This window comes from Dermacentor silvarum, chromosome 10, assembly GCF_013339745.2.
Source record: "Dermacentor silvarum isolate Dsil-2018 chromosome 10, BIME_Dsil_1.4, whole genome shotgun sequence".
Taxonomy (NCBI): Eukaryota; Metazoa; Arthropoda; class Arachnida; order Ixodida; family Ixodidae; genus Dermacentor; species Dermacentor silvarum.
In genome coordinates, this window is record NC_051163.1 from 31685325 (window position 1) to 31703536 (window position 18212).

The following is an 18212-nucleotide window of genomic DNA, read 5'->3' on the forward strand; positions in this document are numbered from 1 at the left end:
TCGCTGTCTTAAGACACTACGCAATAGAAAAACGACAATGTGCATCTCGGGTCGCTTGGGCCATACCAGCTTGGCGTAGTCAGTCTCGTGCCTCAACGATTAGCAACAAGTGGGCACATCCAAACATCCCGCAGAAATTTCCCCCTCGAAGAAGCTGCTGACCCAGGCCGAATTCAAGGATCGCAAATGTAAGCTTGCTGAAGCCACAAACATGACAATGCGCACTTCAGGCCCGCTCGGGCCTTACCAGTCTCCGCTGCAACGATTCGCACAAAGCTTTGCATTATACAGATGTGAACTACAGTTGAGTCTGCGAGGTTCGTACTTCAGATCGTACGTTCTCTCTCGCATTTTTTTGCACAGAAATGTATAAACGAGGTTCTACTGTACCATGACAGCAACGCGCAGTTCAATGTTTCTTTTGCTTGAATCTGTACAAATTTCTTGCCAAAAGCAATCGCAGGCGAGCGATATAGAACACATCACATTGTTTATTCCTCAATCCTGCAAACATCACAATGACCCAAACTCACAGTGATGACACATCACTGCCCGTTGCCTGTTGCTGCCTCAGAACACAGTTCCAGGCATAACTGTAGAGCTGCTTATTCACCTCCTTGAGCATGGCCACCTGCTTGCTCAAGTCCTCCTCTCCCTCAAAAGCGCTGCCCTCATCATCATCGTCGTCGTCTGCTTCCTCGTCGCCCGCAGCAGATGACGAAGACATCGACAGCAGCGCCTCAGCCCAGTCCACACGTGGCAACGCGTTTCGTCGCACCGCCTCCTCACGAATCATGCTCACCAGACCGGAGTCCAGATGCACGGGGACTCCGTTCGGATCCTTGGCAGCCTGCATGGTACGCTTGAAGACGCCCAGTGGAAGCGTTGGTGGTGACGGCCGCATCGATGCCAGCGCTGCGGGTGTTGGCACAACCAATGCGTTGGTGACAGCTCCTTTGTGGTGCAGGACATGGATGCACTGCTTGGAGGTGACATCCCACACTCGCGCCGTGCAGTCCTCACTGCCCGATACCAGCAGCTGGCCGTCCAACGACGTTGCCAGGCAGGTCACCTTGCCTTCATGGCCGACGAATGTTGCCTCTGGTCGTTTGTTGCCTGTGTTCCACTTGTACAAGGCCACCTGCAAGAACGAAACAGTCACCGTCACACTCGACTTGAACGTGCCTTAACCACTCGCTTGCTTCTCCTGCGGAGGGTGTTGCAGATAAAATTGAAGGCATGCAGACCACGGACAGCGACAACAGGCACTGGCTCACAAGGCAGATGGCATAGCTTAGAATCGGTCAGTAGTCTGGGTCCAAGTCTGATCTTCGTTCTTTTGCTGCACTTCCAAGTTGGTGCTGTGAAACCTGAGAGAACCAGTGTATTTCTAACTACGGTGCTTTGAATGTGCTGTATTAATGCAGATTCCTTCCAAAGCATACGATGACTGCATTTTTTACAAAGTTACGCTGCAAAAAATATGCCTTCATTGCTTGGATTAAGTCTGACATGGGCTGCACAGCCAACCACAAAAGCTTTCAGGGCAACAGAATTTGATAAAACGTGACATTATGTTGCATTTCTGCCACTGACCAATAACGTGTCTGAAGTTGTGACCAGCAATGGTATTCAAATTTCCAGGGGCAATACACACTCCAGTTCAGCACTGTGCTGGCTGTCCAAGCGATGGAGGTAGTTTCTGTGCTGCCACATTTGTTCAGGGCAGTTTTTAGTCCTCCCCTTCCCACACACCTAAGACACCAGTGAAGGAGACTGCATTGGCAGGTGACCGCTGCATTTCAGCCTAGGGAGTAGGTGCTCGAGTGTGGCGAAAGGCTTGGGTGCAATTTGAATACCCTCCTCCCACAGCACACGTGCAAGTGCTTTGTTCAACTCCCTCCCCTCACCCTATCTACCCCTTCCCCGCAAGTCAGGAAGGCAGGCCGCTTTGTTTCTTTTCCCCTCTGCTGACCTCAAGGCACTTCTTTGTTTCTTTACTAAGCAACGCGCTACTTGGCAGATAAACTCTTCTGGGCAGCCGTTCTCTTTCAGGTTCAAGACGATGTGACCAGATTTACTGGCATAATACATGCACTTTTTTTCGCATAAACCTGATCCGAAGTTGGGGGTGCAATAATTATGTGGGGAACATTTGCCGAGGGAAGGTTGTAGCTGCTAAAGGGAGACTCAAAAATGAAGTGGCTGTAAACTGTGGTCGTCACATGAGCCAATGTAAGCTCAAACAAAATATTGCTACCCAGCCACGTTTACCTTTGCAATAAAAGCAAAGGTTGCAAACGCCCTTTATTTGCAGACAGTAGTTGAACCGGGAGTCACTAAACGAATGGTGGTGGCTCATGCACAGTGGGCCTAATGAATCATGCAAAGTTAAAACTCTCTAACAGCTCTGTGTCCTCTGGTTAAGCTTTGCACCACAAGATTGCACAACCAATGCAGATGCTTGACATCTACGTCTCCAGTAACTCAGTGTACCATAAAGGATAACACGTATACAGATTAGTAGAGCTGTAGACGGCAGTAGCAAAGCTGGTAGTGACCTCTTGTGATGCTATGTCCAACTACAATGCTTTTGAAAAGTTCTTTGCATCACCTGAGTATTCTCACTTAAGGAAATCATCTAAGGACTCCACTACATCGCTAATAACGCTTTACGCTAGCAGTTAAGCAGAAAATGGTAGGTTACTGCAGTACGAGCTTTGTGTGCTTTCTGGCTAAGCTTAGTGTCCCAAGATGTCACTAACAGTCTTGTTGCTGCCGTACACCTCTCCGATAACCTGGTACTACTCCACAAACGAAAATATTTATGGATAGGCTAAAACTCTCTGTAAGCTATACATAAAATACATTCTTCCAATATCTAAAATGTATATCTCAGGCCGGGCCACGTACCTACCACCTATGAGAAACATGACTCGGTGGAAAGCCTTTGGTAACGGCCGAGGTTGCTGTTGCACAGGCTACCCAAGGTGCTGCCGGCAAGAGCAGTTGGCAACATCAAGAGATCTGTGCTTGGGAGCCTCAAAAAGCACAGAAGAAACCATTCTGTTTGGAACAACTGTGCCAGGAGTCGAACCGCTGAACTTTATGTCACGAGTGTGGCACATGTGCTAGGTGTTACCCCAAGCGGTGCGCGAAATGGCCTCTCCTCAACTGCAACTCAATAGTGGCAAACAACAGAAAACGCGACACAGCGTTGTCACTAACCACAGCATTTAAACCTCCGGACATCACAAAGAAAGCTTCACTAAAGACGGCCTTTAGAACCTATTTTGTACCACTAAAAATGTAGAATTGTAGGTTGCAAATATAGGTTGTAGGATGCTCATGAATTACGGCGCAGCTGAATGCACTTCTTTTGCAGATGCTGAACCACTATCTTCGTTGTCGGCTAGCAGAGTGCTGGCTACAGTGCCGAAAAAAGATGACCCTCGGAGTCTCTCGAGCAAGAAACATAGCCCCCGCAGCAGGTATAACCACAGAAATACTGTAGGCACATGAAGCTTCACGTTAAAGGTAAAGAAAGAAACAGAAGCTCATGGGAAGCCAAATGTGCTTAACAAACACGACAATTCTGACACCAGAACCTAGCACTGGCACAGCAGGCTCCTTCCAAGACAAAGGTGCAGTTCTATACACATGTGCACAGATGCGATTTTCTGATGAGACCTCGGAGATCATGCTCGGATGTTCACTCTTCTGAAGCCTCTTTCAGCACCTTGATCTTTAGTAACATGATTGAAATTAAATGCTGCAATCCAGATGCATAAGTGTGCAGCGCCAATTTTTTTCCCCATCATGCGGGCGTTCTACAAAATTGGGGATAAAGAAGCCACATAAAAGATAGGAATAACTTCGATGAAAGCGTGTGAGCACCAGTCCACTAATACTTCAAATTCAATAACCCTGGCGCCGGTTAACCAACGTGGCAGCACGGATTTCAAAGTAGTATTTTCTCGTATTTCAGCCATCATGGTGAAGTAGAAGTTTTTAAAAACTTGCTAAGCACAGTCTGCGGCTCCTTTAGAAAACGGGGCTATCTGATATAAAATTACTACAAGTGAGCAAACATTCTGAAATTCCACGGCAACCTGATGCAGGGACTTCGATGTGGCTGGTGACTAGTGATAAATTAGGCACCCTCTTTTTAACGTATTTTCAGGCATCTGAAGCCTCAGGTAAGAGATTTTTTTTTCTTTTTTGTATTGTGGAAGGTCATATAGTGTTATGTACCATTCATTTACTTACACAACAATCAAATTTTGAGTGCCAATTCTCATCCCAAAGAATGCCTGCAGTTCTTTCCACACACAGTGATCAACAGGACACTGACAAGAGCTCACCTCGAATATCTTTCCTGTGCTGGAACCGGCAAAGATGCGGTCCTCGGCCGGATCTGTGACGACCGCCGTCAGCGGGGCATCGAGCACAACGGTGGCCAGCAGCTCGCCGCTGTCAATGTCAAACACACGGCACGTCTGGTCAGCCGAGCAGGTGTAGCATCGCGTCCCGCCCAGCGCACCAATGTGGACGTCGGTGACGTCAAAGCTGTGCTGCGACCATGCGTGCATGGGCTCGGCGGGTCCCCGCGTGGCGGTGCAGGCGACCTCGGCCAGGTCCCAGACCAGCACCTGGCCGTCACGCGATGCCGAAACGAAGCGGCCACCATCATCGGTGAAACGCAGACACGTGATCAGCTGGAAATGACGGCTGACCACGGCGAGAAGGTCACCCGACGAGACCTGAGACAAAGACGGAAGAGACATTTTATCGCCAACAGCAAATACGCCCAAACTCCAGCCACACATGGCGTTGGCATCATGTCCTCATATGCTGTCTTGGCCACAGAAATTCGTAGAAAAGATACTAATAGGCAATTCTGACACTGTGATTGTTCAGCTAGCATGAGAACGATTAACAGTACATGAATTTGTCCCATCTTTATTCCTGTGGCTTCAGATGTTCTTGCATACCTGATAATGTGTAAACTTAAAAATTCATTAATTTCCCGCGCGACATCCTCGAACACCAAAGACAGGAGCGGAGGCAATATGGACGCCCTCATCCTAAGTTAAACAGTCAACAGGCAAGGAATTGGCGCCGACTTCAAACACACACATACCCAAACCTACATACACTTAGCCGTATTCACCAAGCACGATACACTGACGAATGCCCGTGGTGTGGGGACACGCCAACGTTACCGCACATCACGTGGATATGCCCAAACAGACCAAAACATATAAACTCCACACTACTAAAACCACAAGATTTTAACAGGCAGTGGGAGGCATGGCTTGCGGACGAGGACCAGGACAGCCAACTGGCTCTCCTGGACCAAGCCCAGCGAACCGCTCGTGCCAGTGGAGCCCTGAACTAGGGGCCCCAACCACGGGACCTAAAGTTTCATTTTATTCATTAAAGTTTCTCTCTCTCTCTTCCCACAGACACTACACGAGGGCAGGGGGATAGCACACAGTTGCCGAGTCACAGCTTTGTAAACTGCTTTACATAAAATTGACCATCATGACTGAGACATGTTTATGAGTAATGGCCCATTTTTATGAAACTTTTTTTTAAATCCTCCATCAACAACCGAATCGGTGTTCTTCACACCTATAGGTCTGTAGATGATTACTTGGCAATTCTTATAAAAGAATCAGTTATTCCTTCTGACGATACAGCAGCTAATATGCTGGCAACTTTCACTAGCCTTTCTGTAGTTTTAAGCTTTCACAGGTGTGGGCACAGAGCAATAACGTTCAATTTCTGGATGCTCAACTACTCTATGTTTCTTCTAGTAAACAAGTGTGCCTGGCATATGTACCTTCGACTAAAAAGGTTATCTTGCCCTATGGCAGCATCCATCGCAACTTAACAATGCATTGCTTGTACCAGTATTCGGACAGCCAATCATGTGAGCAACAGCTTGAGGGTATCTTTACAACCCAGATGAGGTGATTATTAGATGCTGGGTGTCTGAATTCCTTTAACCCGTATGTGTGTTAGGCGCTTCTAAAAAACTGAAGCAATCACAAAATAAGAAAAGAGGAAAGTAGCACTGCATGTAGTTTCTCGTGTAAATAAACTTCGCACAATTCATAAATAAAATAGCCAGTAAACATGACATTACTCCAGTTTTATTTCTGCTCCCTGCAAGCGTTCCAATGTGGGTCCCCTTGTGTGAAATAAATTATGGTCAGCACGTTCCACCAACCATGAAAAAAAGGTTTATGAACCAGCATAAGAAAAGTAAATAAAATTCCGCTAAGTTGTAGTAACGTTTACATAGGAAAGACAAAACAATGCGCCAATGAAAGTGCCAGGCAACACCAAAACAATGTTAAAAATGGGCACAAATTATTGTCAGTTCGCTGTAAAGAGTGCTCACATGCACTTTACTTTTTTTGTCCTCCATAAGAGTATGTTTTTAAAGCAGGCAACAACCGACCAGGAATGTTAGATACAAGGAAGTTTAAAGAAAAAAAAAATAAATCCATTTGGTTAGATCATAGAAGCATTTTTCATCAAAATGGCTGTTCACAAGTGTGTTGGCGCATCATCGCTTGCCCAGCTGGGGCGCATTATAAGGAGAGAAATGATCATCTTGTATTGTAAACCATTCACTTTCTCGTTCTGCCTGAAAAAAAAAAAAATGTTGGCTGCCTAGGCCCAGCCAGATAAACTGCTGGTTTAAATAAAAGTTTGTTCCTCCTCCTGGCTGCCTTTCCCAAATAAAATTCAGTTGGCAGTCGGCGCTCTGTCTTTTCCTGTACGTGGTTCTTGCCTCATTTTCTCCACCTACTTTTTGCGCAGCTTCAGTTGAAACGTTTAAAAAATGTCGCGTGGCCGAGACGGTCGCGGTCAGTCGCGCGGCAAGCGTAGACGCCTCTGACGTCGCCTCTTCGTACGGACAAGTGTTCCGATTCCCCGACTGCTACCACACGAGTAGCGTTCGTCTCTGCGTTTTCTGTGCAAGAAACTCAACCGGCGTCTCCTGCCCGGTAGTAGGGGACTGTGAATACAGAAAACTACTTACCTTTTATCCGTGCAGTTCCTGCAGCTGCACACAACACGAAGGCAACCACGCTTCCCTTTCTCGTATTACGATATGGTAACACGGTCGCACACTTCTGTTGCAGTATTCTAGTATACTGCACTTTTGTCGATGTGACAAGTGGCAACCCCCCTTGACTTCCCGGCGCCGTGAGGCACACACCGAAAGAGCACGCGTGGTGAAACCAGAAACTATCTGCACGTGCGCGCTTACAAGTACATGGCATGGGCGACAGCGCTCACCTGCCACAGGTATATCTTGTCGTCTATGCCGGCCACGCAGTGCAGGCCGTCCGGAGACGCCGCCAACGCAGAGACCCTGCCGGGGCACACGATTTGCTTCTGAATTTGATCGCGACGCTGCAACGACCAGACCCGCAGCAGCGGCTTGTCGTGCTGCGCGCCGATGACGTAGTCCGACCCCAACAGACACAGCGTCCGCGGACTGCTCGTCCCTCCCTTGTACTGCGACAGCACCGACGCCGACACAATGTCCCACACGCAAGTGTTCCACAACTGGCCCGCGCCGTCGCTCGTGAAGATGCATTCGAACGACGCCATTTTTCCGCTGTAATCAAACGCGCCCAGCCGGCTAAGCCCTGCTCGTCGTAGCAAACCGCCGAAAGCTCCGCTAGGTGCCGGTAGTGATGCGCCAACTTTTAAAAAATCCACACAAACTTGCGCGACGCGAACCACCGGCCGCTGAGACACTCGGAGATGGCTGGTGCGCGTTAAAACTGCCGCCCATGTCTACGACGAGGCTGATGTCGTTGTTCGACGAGCAAAAGCATAGAAGTTACAATCGTGACAGCTGGCACGTATGTGCGTTGGCTCAGTAGGTCGCTAGGCGCGGCAGTCGCGTGCAAAGGCACACGTGCACACACACGACGACGCATCCAGCGCACACGTGCAGATTATTTCACCGCGCGCGCGCTCTCTCTCGTTTCGTGCCGCATGCGCCGGCAAGTCAAGGGGGTCGCCACTTGTCACATCAACAGAAGCCATGTGCATCACGCGAAAGCTGCAGCTGACCCTGGCGATCTTGAAGCCCGATGTTTGCAAGATCCCCATGAAACTCGAGGTGAGGCGGCGATCGCGAACTTTATAGGATCCATTAGTCGGCCGGCCCAGAGGAGGAAGTGTCCTTGACGCGAGCAATTAGCGCGTTTGACGGCAGACTCGCCACCTCGCTAAAGGGCGCACCTATTTCGGCGAGAATAGCACAATTGCAGACAAAGAAAAGCAAAAGCAGTACCCGCGGTGTAAACAAGGGAGTGACGTACGCGCTTTTCCTGTCACTTATTTTTCATGTTGTATTCGTTGTTTCGCGCTATTCGTACTCTTGGCTGCCGTAAACAGTTTTCCGAGCAGCTGTTTCAGTGGAGAAGCTCGAAGATTTGATTTTCACGATAATTGCTTTCTAAGCCTGCGGTGCTTTCTTATCCTAATTTCGCACAGGCCGTTCGGCAGGTGATCCTGGAAAATGATTTCATCTTCGTCAAAAGCAAGATGGGATCTTACACTAGAGAACAGATGGAGAAGTTTTACGCCGAGCATCAAGGTAGGTTCATACATATGTATCGCCTCATAAGGTTCCGCACGTCCACGGTACATTCGTACTGCATTTTTCCGTTTGCAAGCGTGATTTCGAGCCAGAGTTAACATATGTTGTGAAACAGCTGTTCTCTCATTGTTCCGAATTTCGCCCCATTCGTCATGTCGAGCTAAGCAATTCTAAAAAAAGCTCTGGTCCTTCAGTTCGAGTAACCGCGCGCGAGAACGAATAAACAAAAACCCCTAACAGTGCTTTCTTTCGTTTTAGCCATCATTCCACAGCGCGCTGTTTGTGCTCGGCCAGATTTTAACAGGCTTTGTTGCAGGGAAGTCTGCTAGGAAACGCCTTTAAGACGTCTTGTTGCCGTCAGTTTCAAGACCAAGCGTGTCGTCTGCTCCTAGGTTGCGAAAGTGTCGCGTTCGGCACGACGCGGCGCTCGTCCGCATACCGATGCGACGGCACTCTTCGAAGGTAGAACCGACGCGGATCGCTTAATTGCGTCGCATCGCGGGTTTCGTCGGGCTCCGGTTTCCCGAAAAAGCGAGTAAAATGCCTTATTAGAGTGTACTAGATTGGGTGCACTCTAGCCTTATCTTAAAGATGGCCCGGAGTCGGGCCGGGCCGTTTGCGCGTTGAACGCGTTCCAGCAGACGACGCGCAGTGGAGCTCGCGTTATCTCTATAAACACGTCTTCTATCCGTAACGACGAGATTTCTTCCAAAACGCACGCGCTCTGCCGTGCGGCCCGCTGCTCTGTTTACACACGCCTATATACGTCATCTTAGGGCCGAGCTTCTAATCCTGTCGGGGAGATAAGAGAGCGGAGTGACAATGACGTTGACACACACTACTTTAGCGACCACCGCGCTGTGCTTCTGCACCAACCGAAGTCCCCCCCCCCCCTTTTCGCACACTTTCTGAGAAGCCAAGTGTCAATACGCGGAGCGCCCCCGAGTGCGTATCCGGTTGCGTGACTAATGGAACGGGGATAAGTGCGCGGAAGGACTTCAGACTATGCGGTCGACGCGATACAATTGTCACCTCGTCGCCCGGAGTCGTGCCGCGGCGCACGTCATTGAAGAGGCTGTGCGGGGATAGAGTTACGATCTAAGCGGTCGATGACTGACTGCAGTGACGGTGTTATCGGGTTTCGATGCAAAGGGAGTCGGGATGGTGCAGCAAATGTGGTGCTGTCTGGGATGTCTGACCTAGCAAGCAAGGAATGCATAAGGCCCAGGCAACAGTGGTATTTGCAGTTTAGTAGGCATTTATTAATTAGTTAGACATCTAAAAAAATATTAAAATCTCTGTTAAGTTAATTAAGCCTTGGCAGTTAACTGACATGCCACACAATTGAATGGGATGCATACAGTAGGTGTTCAACTTTAATAAGTCTTCAGCCTCTGCCATGCCAAAAATTTACGGGAACTCTCCCAGACAACATAGTTCTTCCATCGTTAGTGCTTGCTTAGTAATGAGAAAAAACAGTTCCTACATAATTTTTTGCCATATCCTAGCACGAACGGCTGTAACGTAATGTAACTGGCCAACTCAAGGAGTGAAAACTAATCTGTTACAACTGTTGTTTCGTTTTTGCTTTAGGAAAATTCTTCTTTGAGAGGCTGGCAAGCTTTATGTCCAGGTATGTATCCAGCATGCTTCAGTGCTCTGCACTGACCTGAAAAGTCAGTCGTGTAACTCACTCCATGCTTTTCATATGCCATCTGTTCTGCTAGCGGGCCACTGTCAGTCCACATATTGGCCAAGGAGAATGGCATCAAAGAGTGGCGTACCCTCCTGGGGCCAACCCAAGTGTTCAGGTAAGATAGCTTTGCTCATATTTTATGTCAAGCAAAGCCATTTGGTAGTCCTATTACATTGTTATTATTATTTGGTTAGAAAGCATCTGTAAAGAAAGAAAGTAAGGAACAGCAGGCTGGCAATTGCGACCGGAAGGGGCACAATGCCTGCCTACTCTTCGGGAACGGACGAACAGAAACAAAAATAGAAGAAGGGAAGAAAAGAATGAGACAATAGGTCACGAAGACTAAAGTACAACAATTACGAGGAATAGAGTACAGCAGTAGGAACAAAGAAAAATCATTGCACTGAGAATCATCATTCCATCATGAATGTAAATAAAAGAACTAGCAGACTTTGGCGATGTTTCCCACTCCGAATTGCAATGATAGGACACCGCTCTCTTTCCAGGACCTTCTTTGTGGGGCAACAAAACGGCATCTTTGTCCGCTGCAGTACAGTTGACTTTGATGCAACGAGCATCGATATAACAAATTGTCCGACACAAAGGAGGACATCTGAAATGCTTCTCGTCAATATCAGCACGTAGCAAATGCATGCTTATTACGAATGAGAAAAATGAATAGGGGAATCTGAAGGGCTTGATTTGTCGTTAATCAGAATCATACGAAGTGACAAAATATAAAAGCAGGTAACGGGAAATGAAAGTAGACGAAAGGATAACTTGCCACAGATGGCATAGCATGGCATGCGAAACGTGGAGGATGTGGGGGTAAATGTTTCCACATATGTATGTAAACACACACATACATACGTATACATATGTATATATGCGAGTTAAGTTAAATGGATAGTATTTTCATGTAGCTCACCATGAGGTCTCGCGTAACAGGGGACAAAATAAGCAACAATGCAGAAACTCCTCACCAATACGCAGCTCAACAAATTTTTAATGACTGTTCTCTGGAAAATTGTGCTTGTTTACCAAGGTTCTATCTAACCTTGCAGGGCTATTCATGATGCCCCCAATTCCATCCGTGCAAGGTTTGGACTGACAGACACACGGAATGCCGGTCATGGATCAGGTTAGTGTCATGTTAACGTGTCCATTCCGCATGAAATTAATCTGCACCCAATAACGAGGTTTACCCTCAAAGTGCCAGCTAATAGCATGAAGAAAGAAGTCCGTACAATGGCATTCTTATGAAAAGCCTGAATTAAAAAATTTTTTGTAGGTCGTAAACTTGTATAAGGAACACAGGGAGACCCGAGAAACGTGTGGTAAAGACAAACTTCAGTACCTTATGGCCACTCAAATGATGCAGAGGGCTTTCAAGGCCAACTGCAACATAATTTCACTTTCATTAAATTGCCCATAATTCAATAGTTCATAGTAATGAAGCAATCTTGGCAGAGCTGCAGGGCTGGCTTTTTCTTTTTTTTATGCGAAAGCATCAAATGGCTCGTTTAGTGAAAAAGCCGGCGGCATTTGTAGCAGCAAAACAGCATTTAGTTTCCCACTGGCCCATCTATCTTTACGGATGCAAAATTAAACATGCCCGAGCCGACAGCATCAAAATTCATGACACCACAGCGGGGTGGTGCAGTAAATTCAAGGCAGACATTTCATGTTCATTCAAAGATGAAAGCCAACCGGCTTTCATGTTTGCTTCTTTTCTGGCTTACCAAGCGTCTTCTAACGGCAAGGGCGGCTTTCTTGGCAACGTAGAAAGATAATCTACTAATACACCTCAAATAATTTTTCTCTTTAGTGTGCCATTGAGCCTATTCAAAACGAATTTGGCATTCGGCCTTTGCCTTGCGCATTTGACACTCGAGAGCATTCACACCGAAGTTCACCTATCAATGCACTTTGCAGATTCCGAGGAGTCGGCCAGGCGTGAGATCAGCTTCTTCTTCCCAGAGTTTGACCAGGACATGTGGTACCTGAACGAGGAGCAACGCTGGCGCCGTGCGAAACTCGTCTTTGACCTAGAACGATGCGAGCACGTAGTGGTCGACGAACAGGAACAGCAGTGCAATACCTAACCTTTGTCTCTGTGACGTGCATCCCACGCTGCCTGCTCCCTTTCGAAAACTGGTTGTAACCATTTGTAAACCAAATTTTTCAGTACTGCTTCCTAAAAAGCATTTGATGCCGTCGATGCTCCAAGTCTGCCAACTTGGCCACCAAATTAAAGCACGCATTATGATGTGTGCACTGCTGACATGCACTGGCTCCTACTTACCAGCAGCAGTATATACAGTAAAATCTTGCGAATAGTATGCATGTAGCATATTATAGTTTTGCACCAGATTTCATCACATCAAATTTACTTCTATTACATTGGTGCACCAATGTGTTTAGAGGCTTAAGCTTTTGTTGTTCCTACATAACAGTGCTCTTTTTCAGTCGCACTACGCATCTATAAATTTTTAGCACTTCCTTTTTATTTCTGTTCCTATTTCGCTTCTCCATAACAGCCCCGTGTACTGCACTTGGGTTTGTATTATATATGCAGGATTTTCACATTGCTTCTGTAGGACTACACTATGAAGTGTCAGCACTATTTTTTATATATGTACTTTTTTGTGAACCTCTGGCTGAGCACTACTACTGTACATATAACATTCTTGCTCAATAAGTTTGCCAACTTGCACACCAAGCCACAAATTGCAACAACTGCAATGTTCGCTAGCATTGTATCCTACTAAGTAAGCGGTGTATTGGTACTGTCTTTATGTAGTTTTTCTAGATCTCTTGCCAGACACCACTGTGCCCCTGGTGTTCAATGCATCATCACTTTTGTGGTATGCAGGGATGTTCTGGGCGGTTTCTAGGGGAAATTTGCAAAATATGGTAGGCAACACTGGTGCTCAGGGCTGGGATGACATAATTCTATTCCAATGGCATCTCTTGTCGCGCTTCGTCAGGAGTCAGAGCGGCGCTCCGCCCGCATTATCAACGCAATCGGCTGGCTCTGAATGGCGGATAAGAGTGACATAGAATTCAGCGGACGAAATCGCCATGTTATACAGATCCTGATGGCCAAAGCTGTGTAAAAGTACAAGATGGAAACACGGGCATGTTTATGCAGCATTTCTACGACAAAAGCCTGTTGCATGACTTACGCGCAGGGCTGGATGAGATTACTTATTAGTACTGCCCAGCCAATACAGCAAAAGCGACACTGCTTATTGTCTTCAGTTGAAGTTCTGTGGTGTCAAAAGCAATAGAAGCCGAGAATGGCATAGAGTAGCAGTTACCTCTCTCAAGATTTTGGAATGGCTGTAGCAGTGGATACTTTATCAAGCAGCTCAGTGACTGTTTGCTAACCCATAAACACTCCCCCACCCCCTCCCCCGAGCATTTTAAAACTGCCATTGACACCGCGTATTTGTATATTACACTTGTAATAACATATAGTAAGCCCTAAAGAAGTGCTAACATGACATTTTCAACTTTTCTTTTTGTTTTGTTTTGCATTAAATGAAAGTCCTAAAGATCTGAATGGTACAAAAAAAAATGCTGGCTACAAAATTTTCTCCAACTAATTTACTGTATTATAATTACTCCTATCTACGAACTTGTTTTGGTTTCGGTACCAAGGAGGCGGTTGTTTTACAATACACTGGCTGGCTCCGTCCCTGCAATCACTGCTGCTGCCGTGCCCGACCACAGCCAAAAGAATGCACACAGCACTCTCGTTTACTTTTTATTCGCAATGTCGTTATACCTAAAAGCTTATTGTGGCATGATGTTGGCAAATTTCGCCCCGTGTGATTGATGTCATGATAATCGAGAAAGTACGAACTTACCGGACAACAGTTCAAAGAGTTTGCAAGACCAGCACATAGACGAAACCCAATGTCCGTATATGATGCAAACATTTTTATTTTTTATCTTGGTTTTTTGATTCTTGAGCACCTACAGAAGTGGCCCAATGCCCAGCCCCCAAAAGTAACATTGTAAAATTTAAACAAAATATCGTGCAGAAAGGGCGACCTAAAAGGTGAACCAGAAACCTTGCAGTTGACCTGCATGGTTTGCTTTACGGATTTGTGTTTGTAGAAAACTTGTTTTGAAGTCGCGTTTAATGTGGCAGTCATTTAAGCTTGTATTTCTACTCAAGTGAATACAATATAAATTGACAATCCGTTCATATTGTTTACCTCTACAGCATACAGAATTGCCCTGCTACAAATATTTGTAATGGACAAATTGAAACCTAGTTTATTTAAAAAGTTTTCCTGGAAAAAAAAAACGCAAAACATTCTTTTCAGGCCATTGAAACTTTGTGAATATTTTGCATCTCTAGGTATTTTTCCCGGTGCTTAGTCTGAACGTTAGTCCTGCAAAATCTTAATTTTGTCACCATAATGTGAATGATGCAAGGTATGGCATTCCATGACAACTTTAGTGTCAAATGAAAACGTCTTGTAAGTGTAGGCCCAACCTCCATACTCGCCAAAGGTGATCCTTTGGTGAGTATGGAGGTTGGGCCTACACTTTTGAAAATATGTCAGTACTCCTTAACGAGATACTTGAGTTGTTAATGTGTGTGATACGCCTTTTTAGGTCATAGACTCGGCAGATAAAGTATGCATGCTGCTAATGATTTCATGGCACGAGTTGCTGACTCTCAGTGCCTTAGAGTGCCCATCAATTGTGCCATATGCCAGAGGAGTGTACAGTGAAAAAAAAAGATATACATTACACATTCTCCTTTTATTTTTCTGTAATGAGCAATGAAATAAATATTTATTGACATTACCGCAACAAATCCAAGTTTGTGTCATGGTATTTCTAAACAACCAGTGTGTTTTCTTAACACTGAAGTGTACATAAAGGGCTAACAAGAGCGTAACATGAAAAAAAAAAAAAAAAAAAAAAACTATACATAATAAGTCACAGCTTACTAAGAATTAGATTTTAGCTCTTTACCCATTGCTAAACTTATGCACCTCACGCTAAAAATATGCATACTACAGTGCCCCTAATTGAAAATTTTGCTTGAGCTTATTAATAAAGAATCAAAAGCATCTGTTGCATCAGAAAGATATTGTGAGGAGCACATAGCTCCGTTCTCAAGCATACGCATGCTACAAGCCTCAAGGTCTTGTAAGAGGGCAAGTATATTTATATAGCTATGTTTGAGCTCATTGAAAATCCTTTTCAGTACACAACTAAGGGCTAAACACAATAACAGCCTGCTGAATGTCATCAGTGACCACACAAGACATACATTGGAAATCTTTGAGGTTGACAGCATAAGGTGTTTAGCAATGAATCAAGCATTAATGCCCAGTAAGAACGGAGAGAAACTTAACTACAGTTGGCTATTCTGAACTAGAGTATGTCAATCCTGAACATCATACACTAAGTCTGTAGAAATAATGCCATCAACGACTAAACAAAACGTAGCCAGCATTAAAGTGTACAAGCACGGGACTTGCGAAAAGAAAAAAAGTTTCTGCAACGCCTGGTCCTGAGCCTCCGCATCATACATAGTGATGCGCTAAATTAGAAACGCCATGCCTTCACAGATGAGTAAATTTACATTTGTTGTGGATTTCATGTCCTCTAAGCTTTTGCGGCCAACTAAACAGGAGTCGTCGAGGTATTACAGTATAAGTGAAGTCTTAGCGATGAGGCATAAAAAAAATGAACACTGTCAAGCAAGGTTGCAGCTACAAGGAAAGCTTGTCAGTGAGCCATACTTTGCGTAACACATCTGGCATCAGTACTTTCCTGGTTCATAAACTGCAAATGACAAGTTGGTGTATTCTCTCAACTCTGCAACTGAAGAAACTAATCCACAATGCCTCGGGCGATATCGTGCATCTGTGGATACGCCTTTTTAGGTTGTCGAGAACCGAGGGGTCGCAGCGGAGCGCCAGAACAAGAGGACCAGCTCAGCAGGCTTTCAGAACGGACTAGCGCGTGCCGTGCTTGCGCCGCTGGCACGCGCCGCCCAACTTTATTTTTCTCGTCATTCGCAGCCGGCCCCAAGGCGCCGGCCGAGAACGCTGACCTTAGCGTTCGCGCTTAGCAGCGTCGGTGGGCGCTACAGGGCCCCCCGCCTAGACGGAACGGCGAAATGTACTCGTCGACGAGGCAGAGATGGGGCTGTCTTGGTGTCGAGCATATCGACAGGTGCGCCAGCGACATCCGCGGGGAGCTCTTTGGGAGGCGTTTCGACGTAGGCTGGTTTGAGGCGGTCCAGCGAAACGACTTCTTCGCGGCCATTCAATAGGATGGTGGCGGACTTCTGCGTCTTGTGGAGGACACGGTATGGTCCGTCGTAGGAGGGTGTAAGAGGCGCCTTGATAGCGTCTCGTCGGAGGAAGACGTGGGACGAGGACTCAAGGTCCGGGTGCACAAAGATGCTGTGGTCCGATGACCGAGGTGGTACGGGGCGCAGGTGCTGAATGCAGTCCTGTAGGCGTTGGAGGTACTGTAGCGGCTGGGGCGAGGGGGCCGAAGAAACGAACAAGTCTCCAGGAAGCCGCAGGGGTGCACCGTAGACGAGTTCGGCCGCTGAACAGCCAAGGTCGCGACGAAGGACGGCACGTAGGCCGAGAAGCACCATAGGAAGGTGGTCGACCCAGTGTTCTCGATCCAGGCGCGCAGTGAGTGCAGCCTTGAGCTGGCGATGGAGCCGCTCAACCATGCCGTTGGCACAGGGATGATATGCAGTGGTACGGCAGTGCTTAGTGCCAAGCAGGCGGTTGAGTGAAGTGAAAAGTGTGCAGTCAAATTGCCGGCCGCGATCAGTTGTCACGATGCTGGGGCAGCCGAAGCGGGAAACCCATGCTGAAACGAAGGCTTTGGCGACCGTTTCCGCAGTGATGTCCGGAATGGGCACGGCTTCGGGCCAACGGGTGAAGCGGTCGATCATTGTCAGAATGTAGCGACAGTCGTGAGAGTGAGGAAGTGGTCCCACCAAATCAAGATGGACGTGGTCAAAACGGCAGCCAGGGGGCAAGAACGACTGCGTGGGAGTCTTCGTGTGGCGGGTCACTTTGGCGGTCTGGCATGCGAGGCACGAGCGGGCCCACTGGCGAACATCGGTGTTGATGCTTGGCCAGACATACCGCTGTGTAACGAGGCGCTGCGTGGCTCGGACGCTGGGATGGCAGATGTCATGAAGTGATTGGAACACCGCACGACGGAAGGCAGTCGGAATGAAGGGGCGAGGTGTAGCCGCTGACATGTCGCACCAGAGGGAGCCAGGCACAAACGGGTGAGGAACGAGTTGTAGACGGAGGGAACGGGGATGGTCACGCAGCGCTTGCAGCTCGGGGTCTTCCATCTGCGCACGAGCTAGACCCTCCCAATCCACAGTCGATGTAGAAGTGCCGAGGGAGGTGATGCGTGAAAGTGCGTCAGCTGCCTCGTTGTCGGTGCCTTTGATGTGCCGGATATCCGTGGTGAACTCCGCTATCAGGCCAGTTGACGAACTTCACGTGCGACGTACTTGGAAGAGTTTGTACGGAAGACATACACCAGAGGCTTATGATCGGTTAGAATATAAAATGGCTGGCCCTCCAAGAAGTGCCGAAAGTGCTGGATGGTGGAGTAGATGGCGAGGAGCTCGCGGCCAAAAACGCTGTAGCGAGTCTCGGCAGGTTGGAGCTTCCGAGAGAAGAAACCCAGTGGGCGCCACTCGGAGTTGATTTTCTGCTGGAGAACAGCGCCGATGGCCACACTGGAAGCATCCACCATGATGCGGGTTGGCACGTTAGTTCTCGGGTGTATGAGAAGTACCGCATCGGCAACGGCTTGTTTAGCAGCCCTGAAAGGCAGAGTCAGCTT

At 47.3% G+C, this 18212-nt stretch overlaps 3 protein-coding genes across 10 annotated transcripts in view; 1 reads left to right on the top strand and 2 right to left on the bottom strand.

Moving 5' to 3' along the window:
• Positions 1 to 469: 469 nt before the first annotated feature.
• The window catches only part of LOC119431358 (WD repeat-containing protein 18-like), a 28053-nt gene continuing 10310 nt past the window's right edge, over positions 470 to 18212 (bottom strand). The window contains exons 1-3 of one of the 3 annotated variants that reach the window (XM_037698845.2): positions 7321 to 7818; positions 4365 to 4763; positions 470 to 1141 (exon numbers count right to left, since the gene is read on the bottom strand). In XM_037698845.2, the coding sequence (XP_037554773.1) occupies positions 530 to 1141; positions 4365 to 4763; positions 7321 to 7638 (1329 nt within the window). In that variant the 5' untranslated portion in view covers positions 7639 to 7818 and the 3' untranslated portion in view covers positions 470 to 529. Of the gene's footprint in view, positions 1142 to 4364; positions 4764 to 7320; positions 7819 to 18212 lie in introns of those variants that run through there. The other 2 variants (XM_049656931.1, XM_049656930.1) reach the window with 2 other exon arrangements.
• LOC119430969 (nucleoside diphosphate kinase 6) overlaps positions 7951 to 18212 on the top strand; it is a 28499-nt gene continuing 18237 nt past the window's right edge. Inside the window, exons 1-5 of one of the 5 annotated variants that reach the window (XM_049656935.1) lie at positions 7951 to 8158; positions 8536 to 8638; positions 10235 to 10274; positions 10369 to 10452; positions 11402 to 11478. In XM_049656935.1, coding sequence (XP_049512892.1) covers positions 8081 to 8158; positions 8536 to 8638; positions 10235 to 10274; positions 10369 to 10452; positions 11402 to 11478 — 382 coding nt within the window. In that variant the 5' untranslated portion in view covers positions 7951 to 8080. The remainder of the gene's footprint in view (positions 8159 to 8535; positions 8639 to 10234; positions 10275 to 10368; positions 10453 to 11401; positions 11479 to 18212) is intronic. The other 4 variants (XM_049656936.1, XM_049656934.1, XM_049656933.1 and 1 more) reach the window with 4 other exon arrangements.
• LOC119430963 (trimethylguanosine synthase) overlaps positions 15091 to 18212 on the bottom strand; it is a 46379-nt gene continuing 43257 nt past the window's right edge. For both annotated transcript variants that reach the window (XM_049656926.1, XM_037698427.2), the window contains exon 13: positions 15091 to 15288. The gene's annotated coding sequence lies outside the window, so the exon portion shown is untranslated. The remainder of the gene's footprint in view (positions 15289 to 18212) is intronic.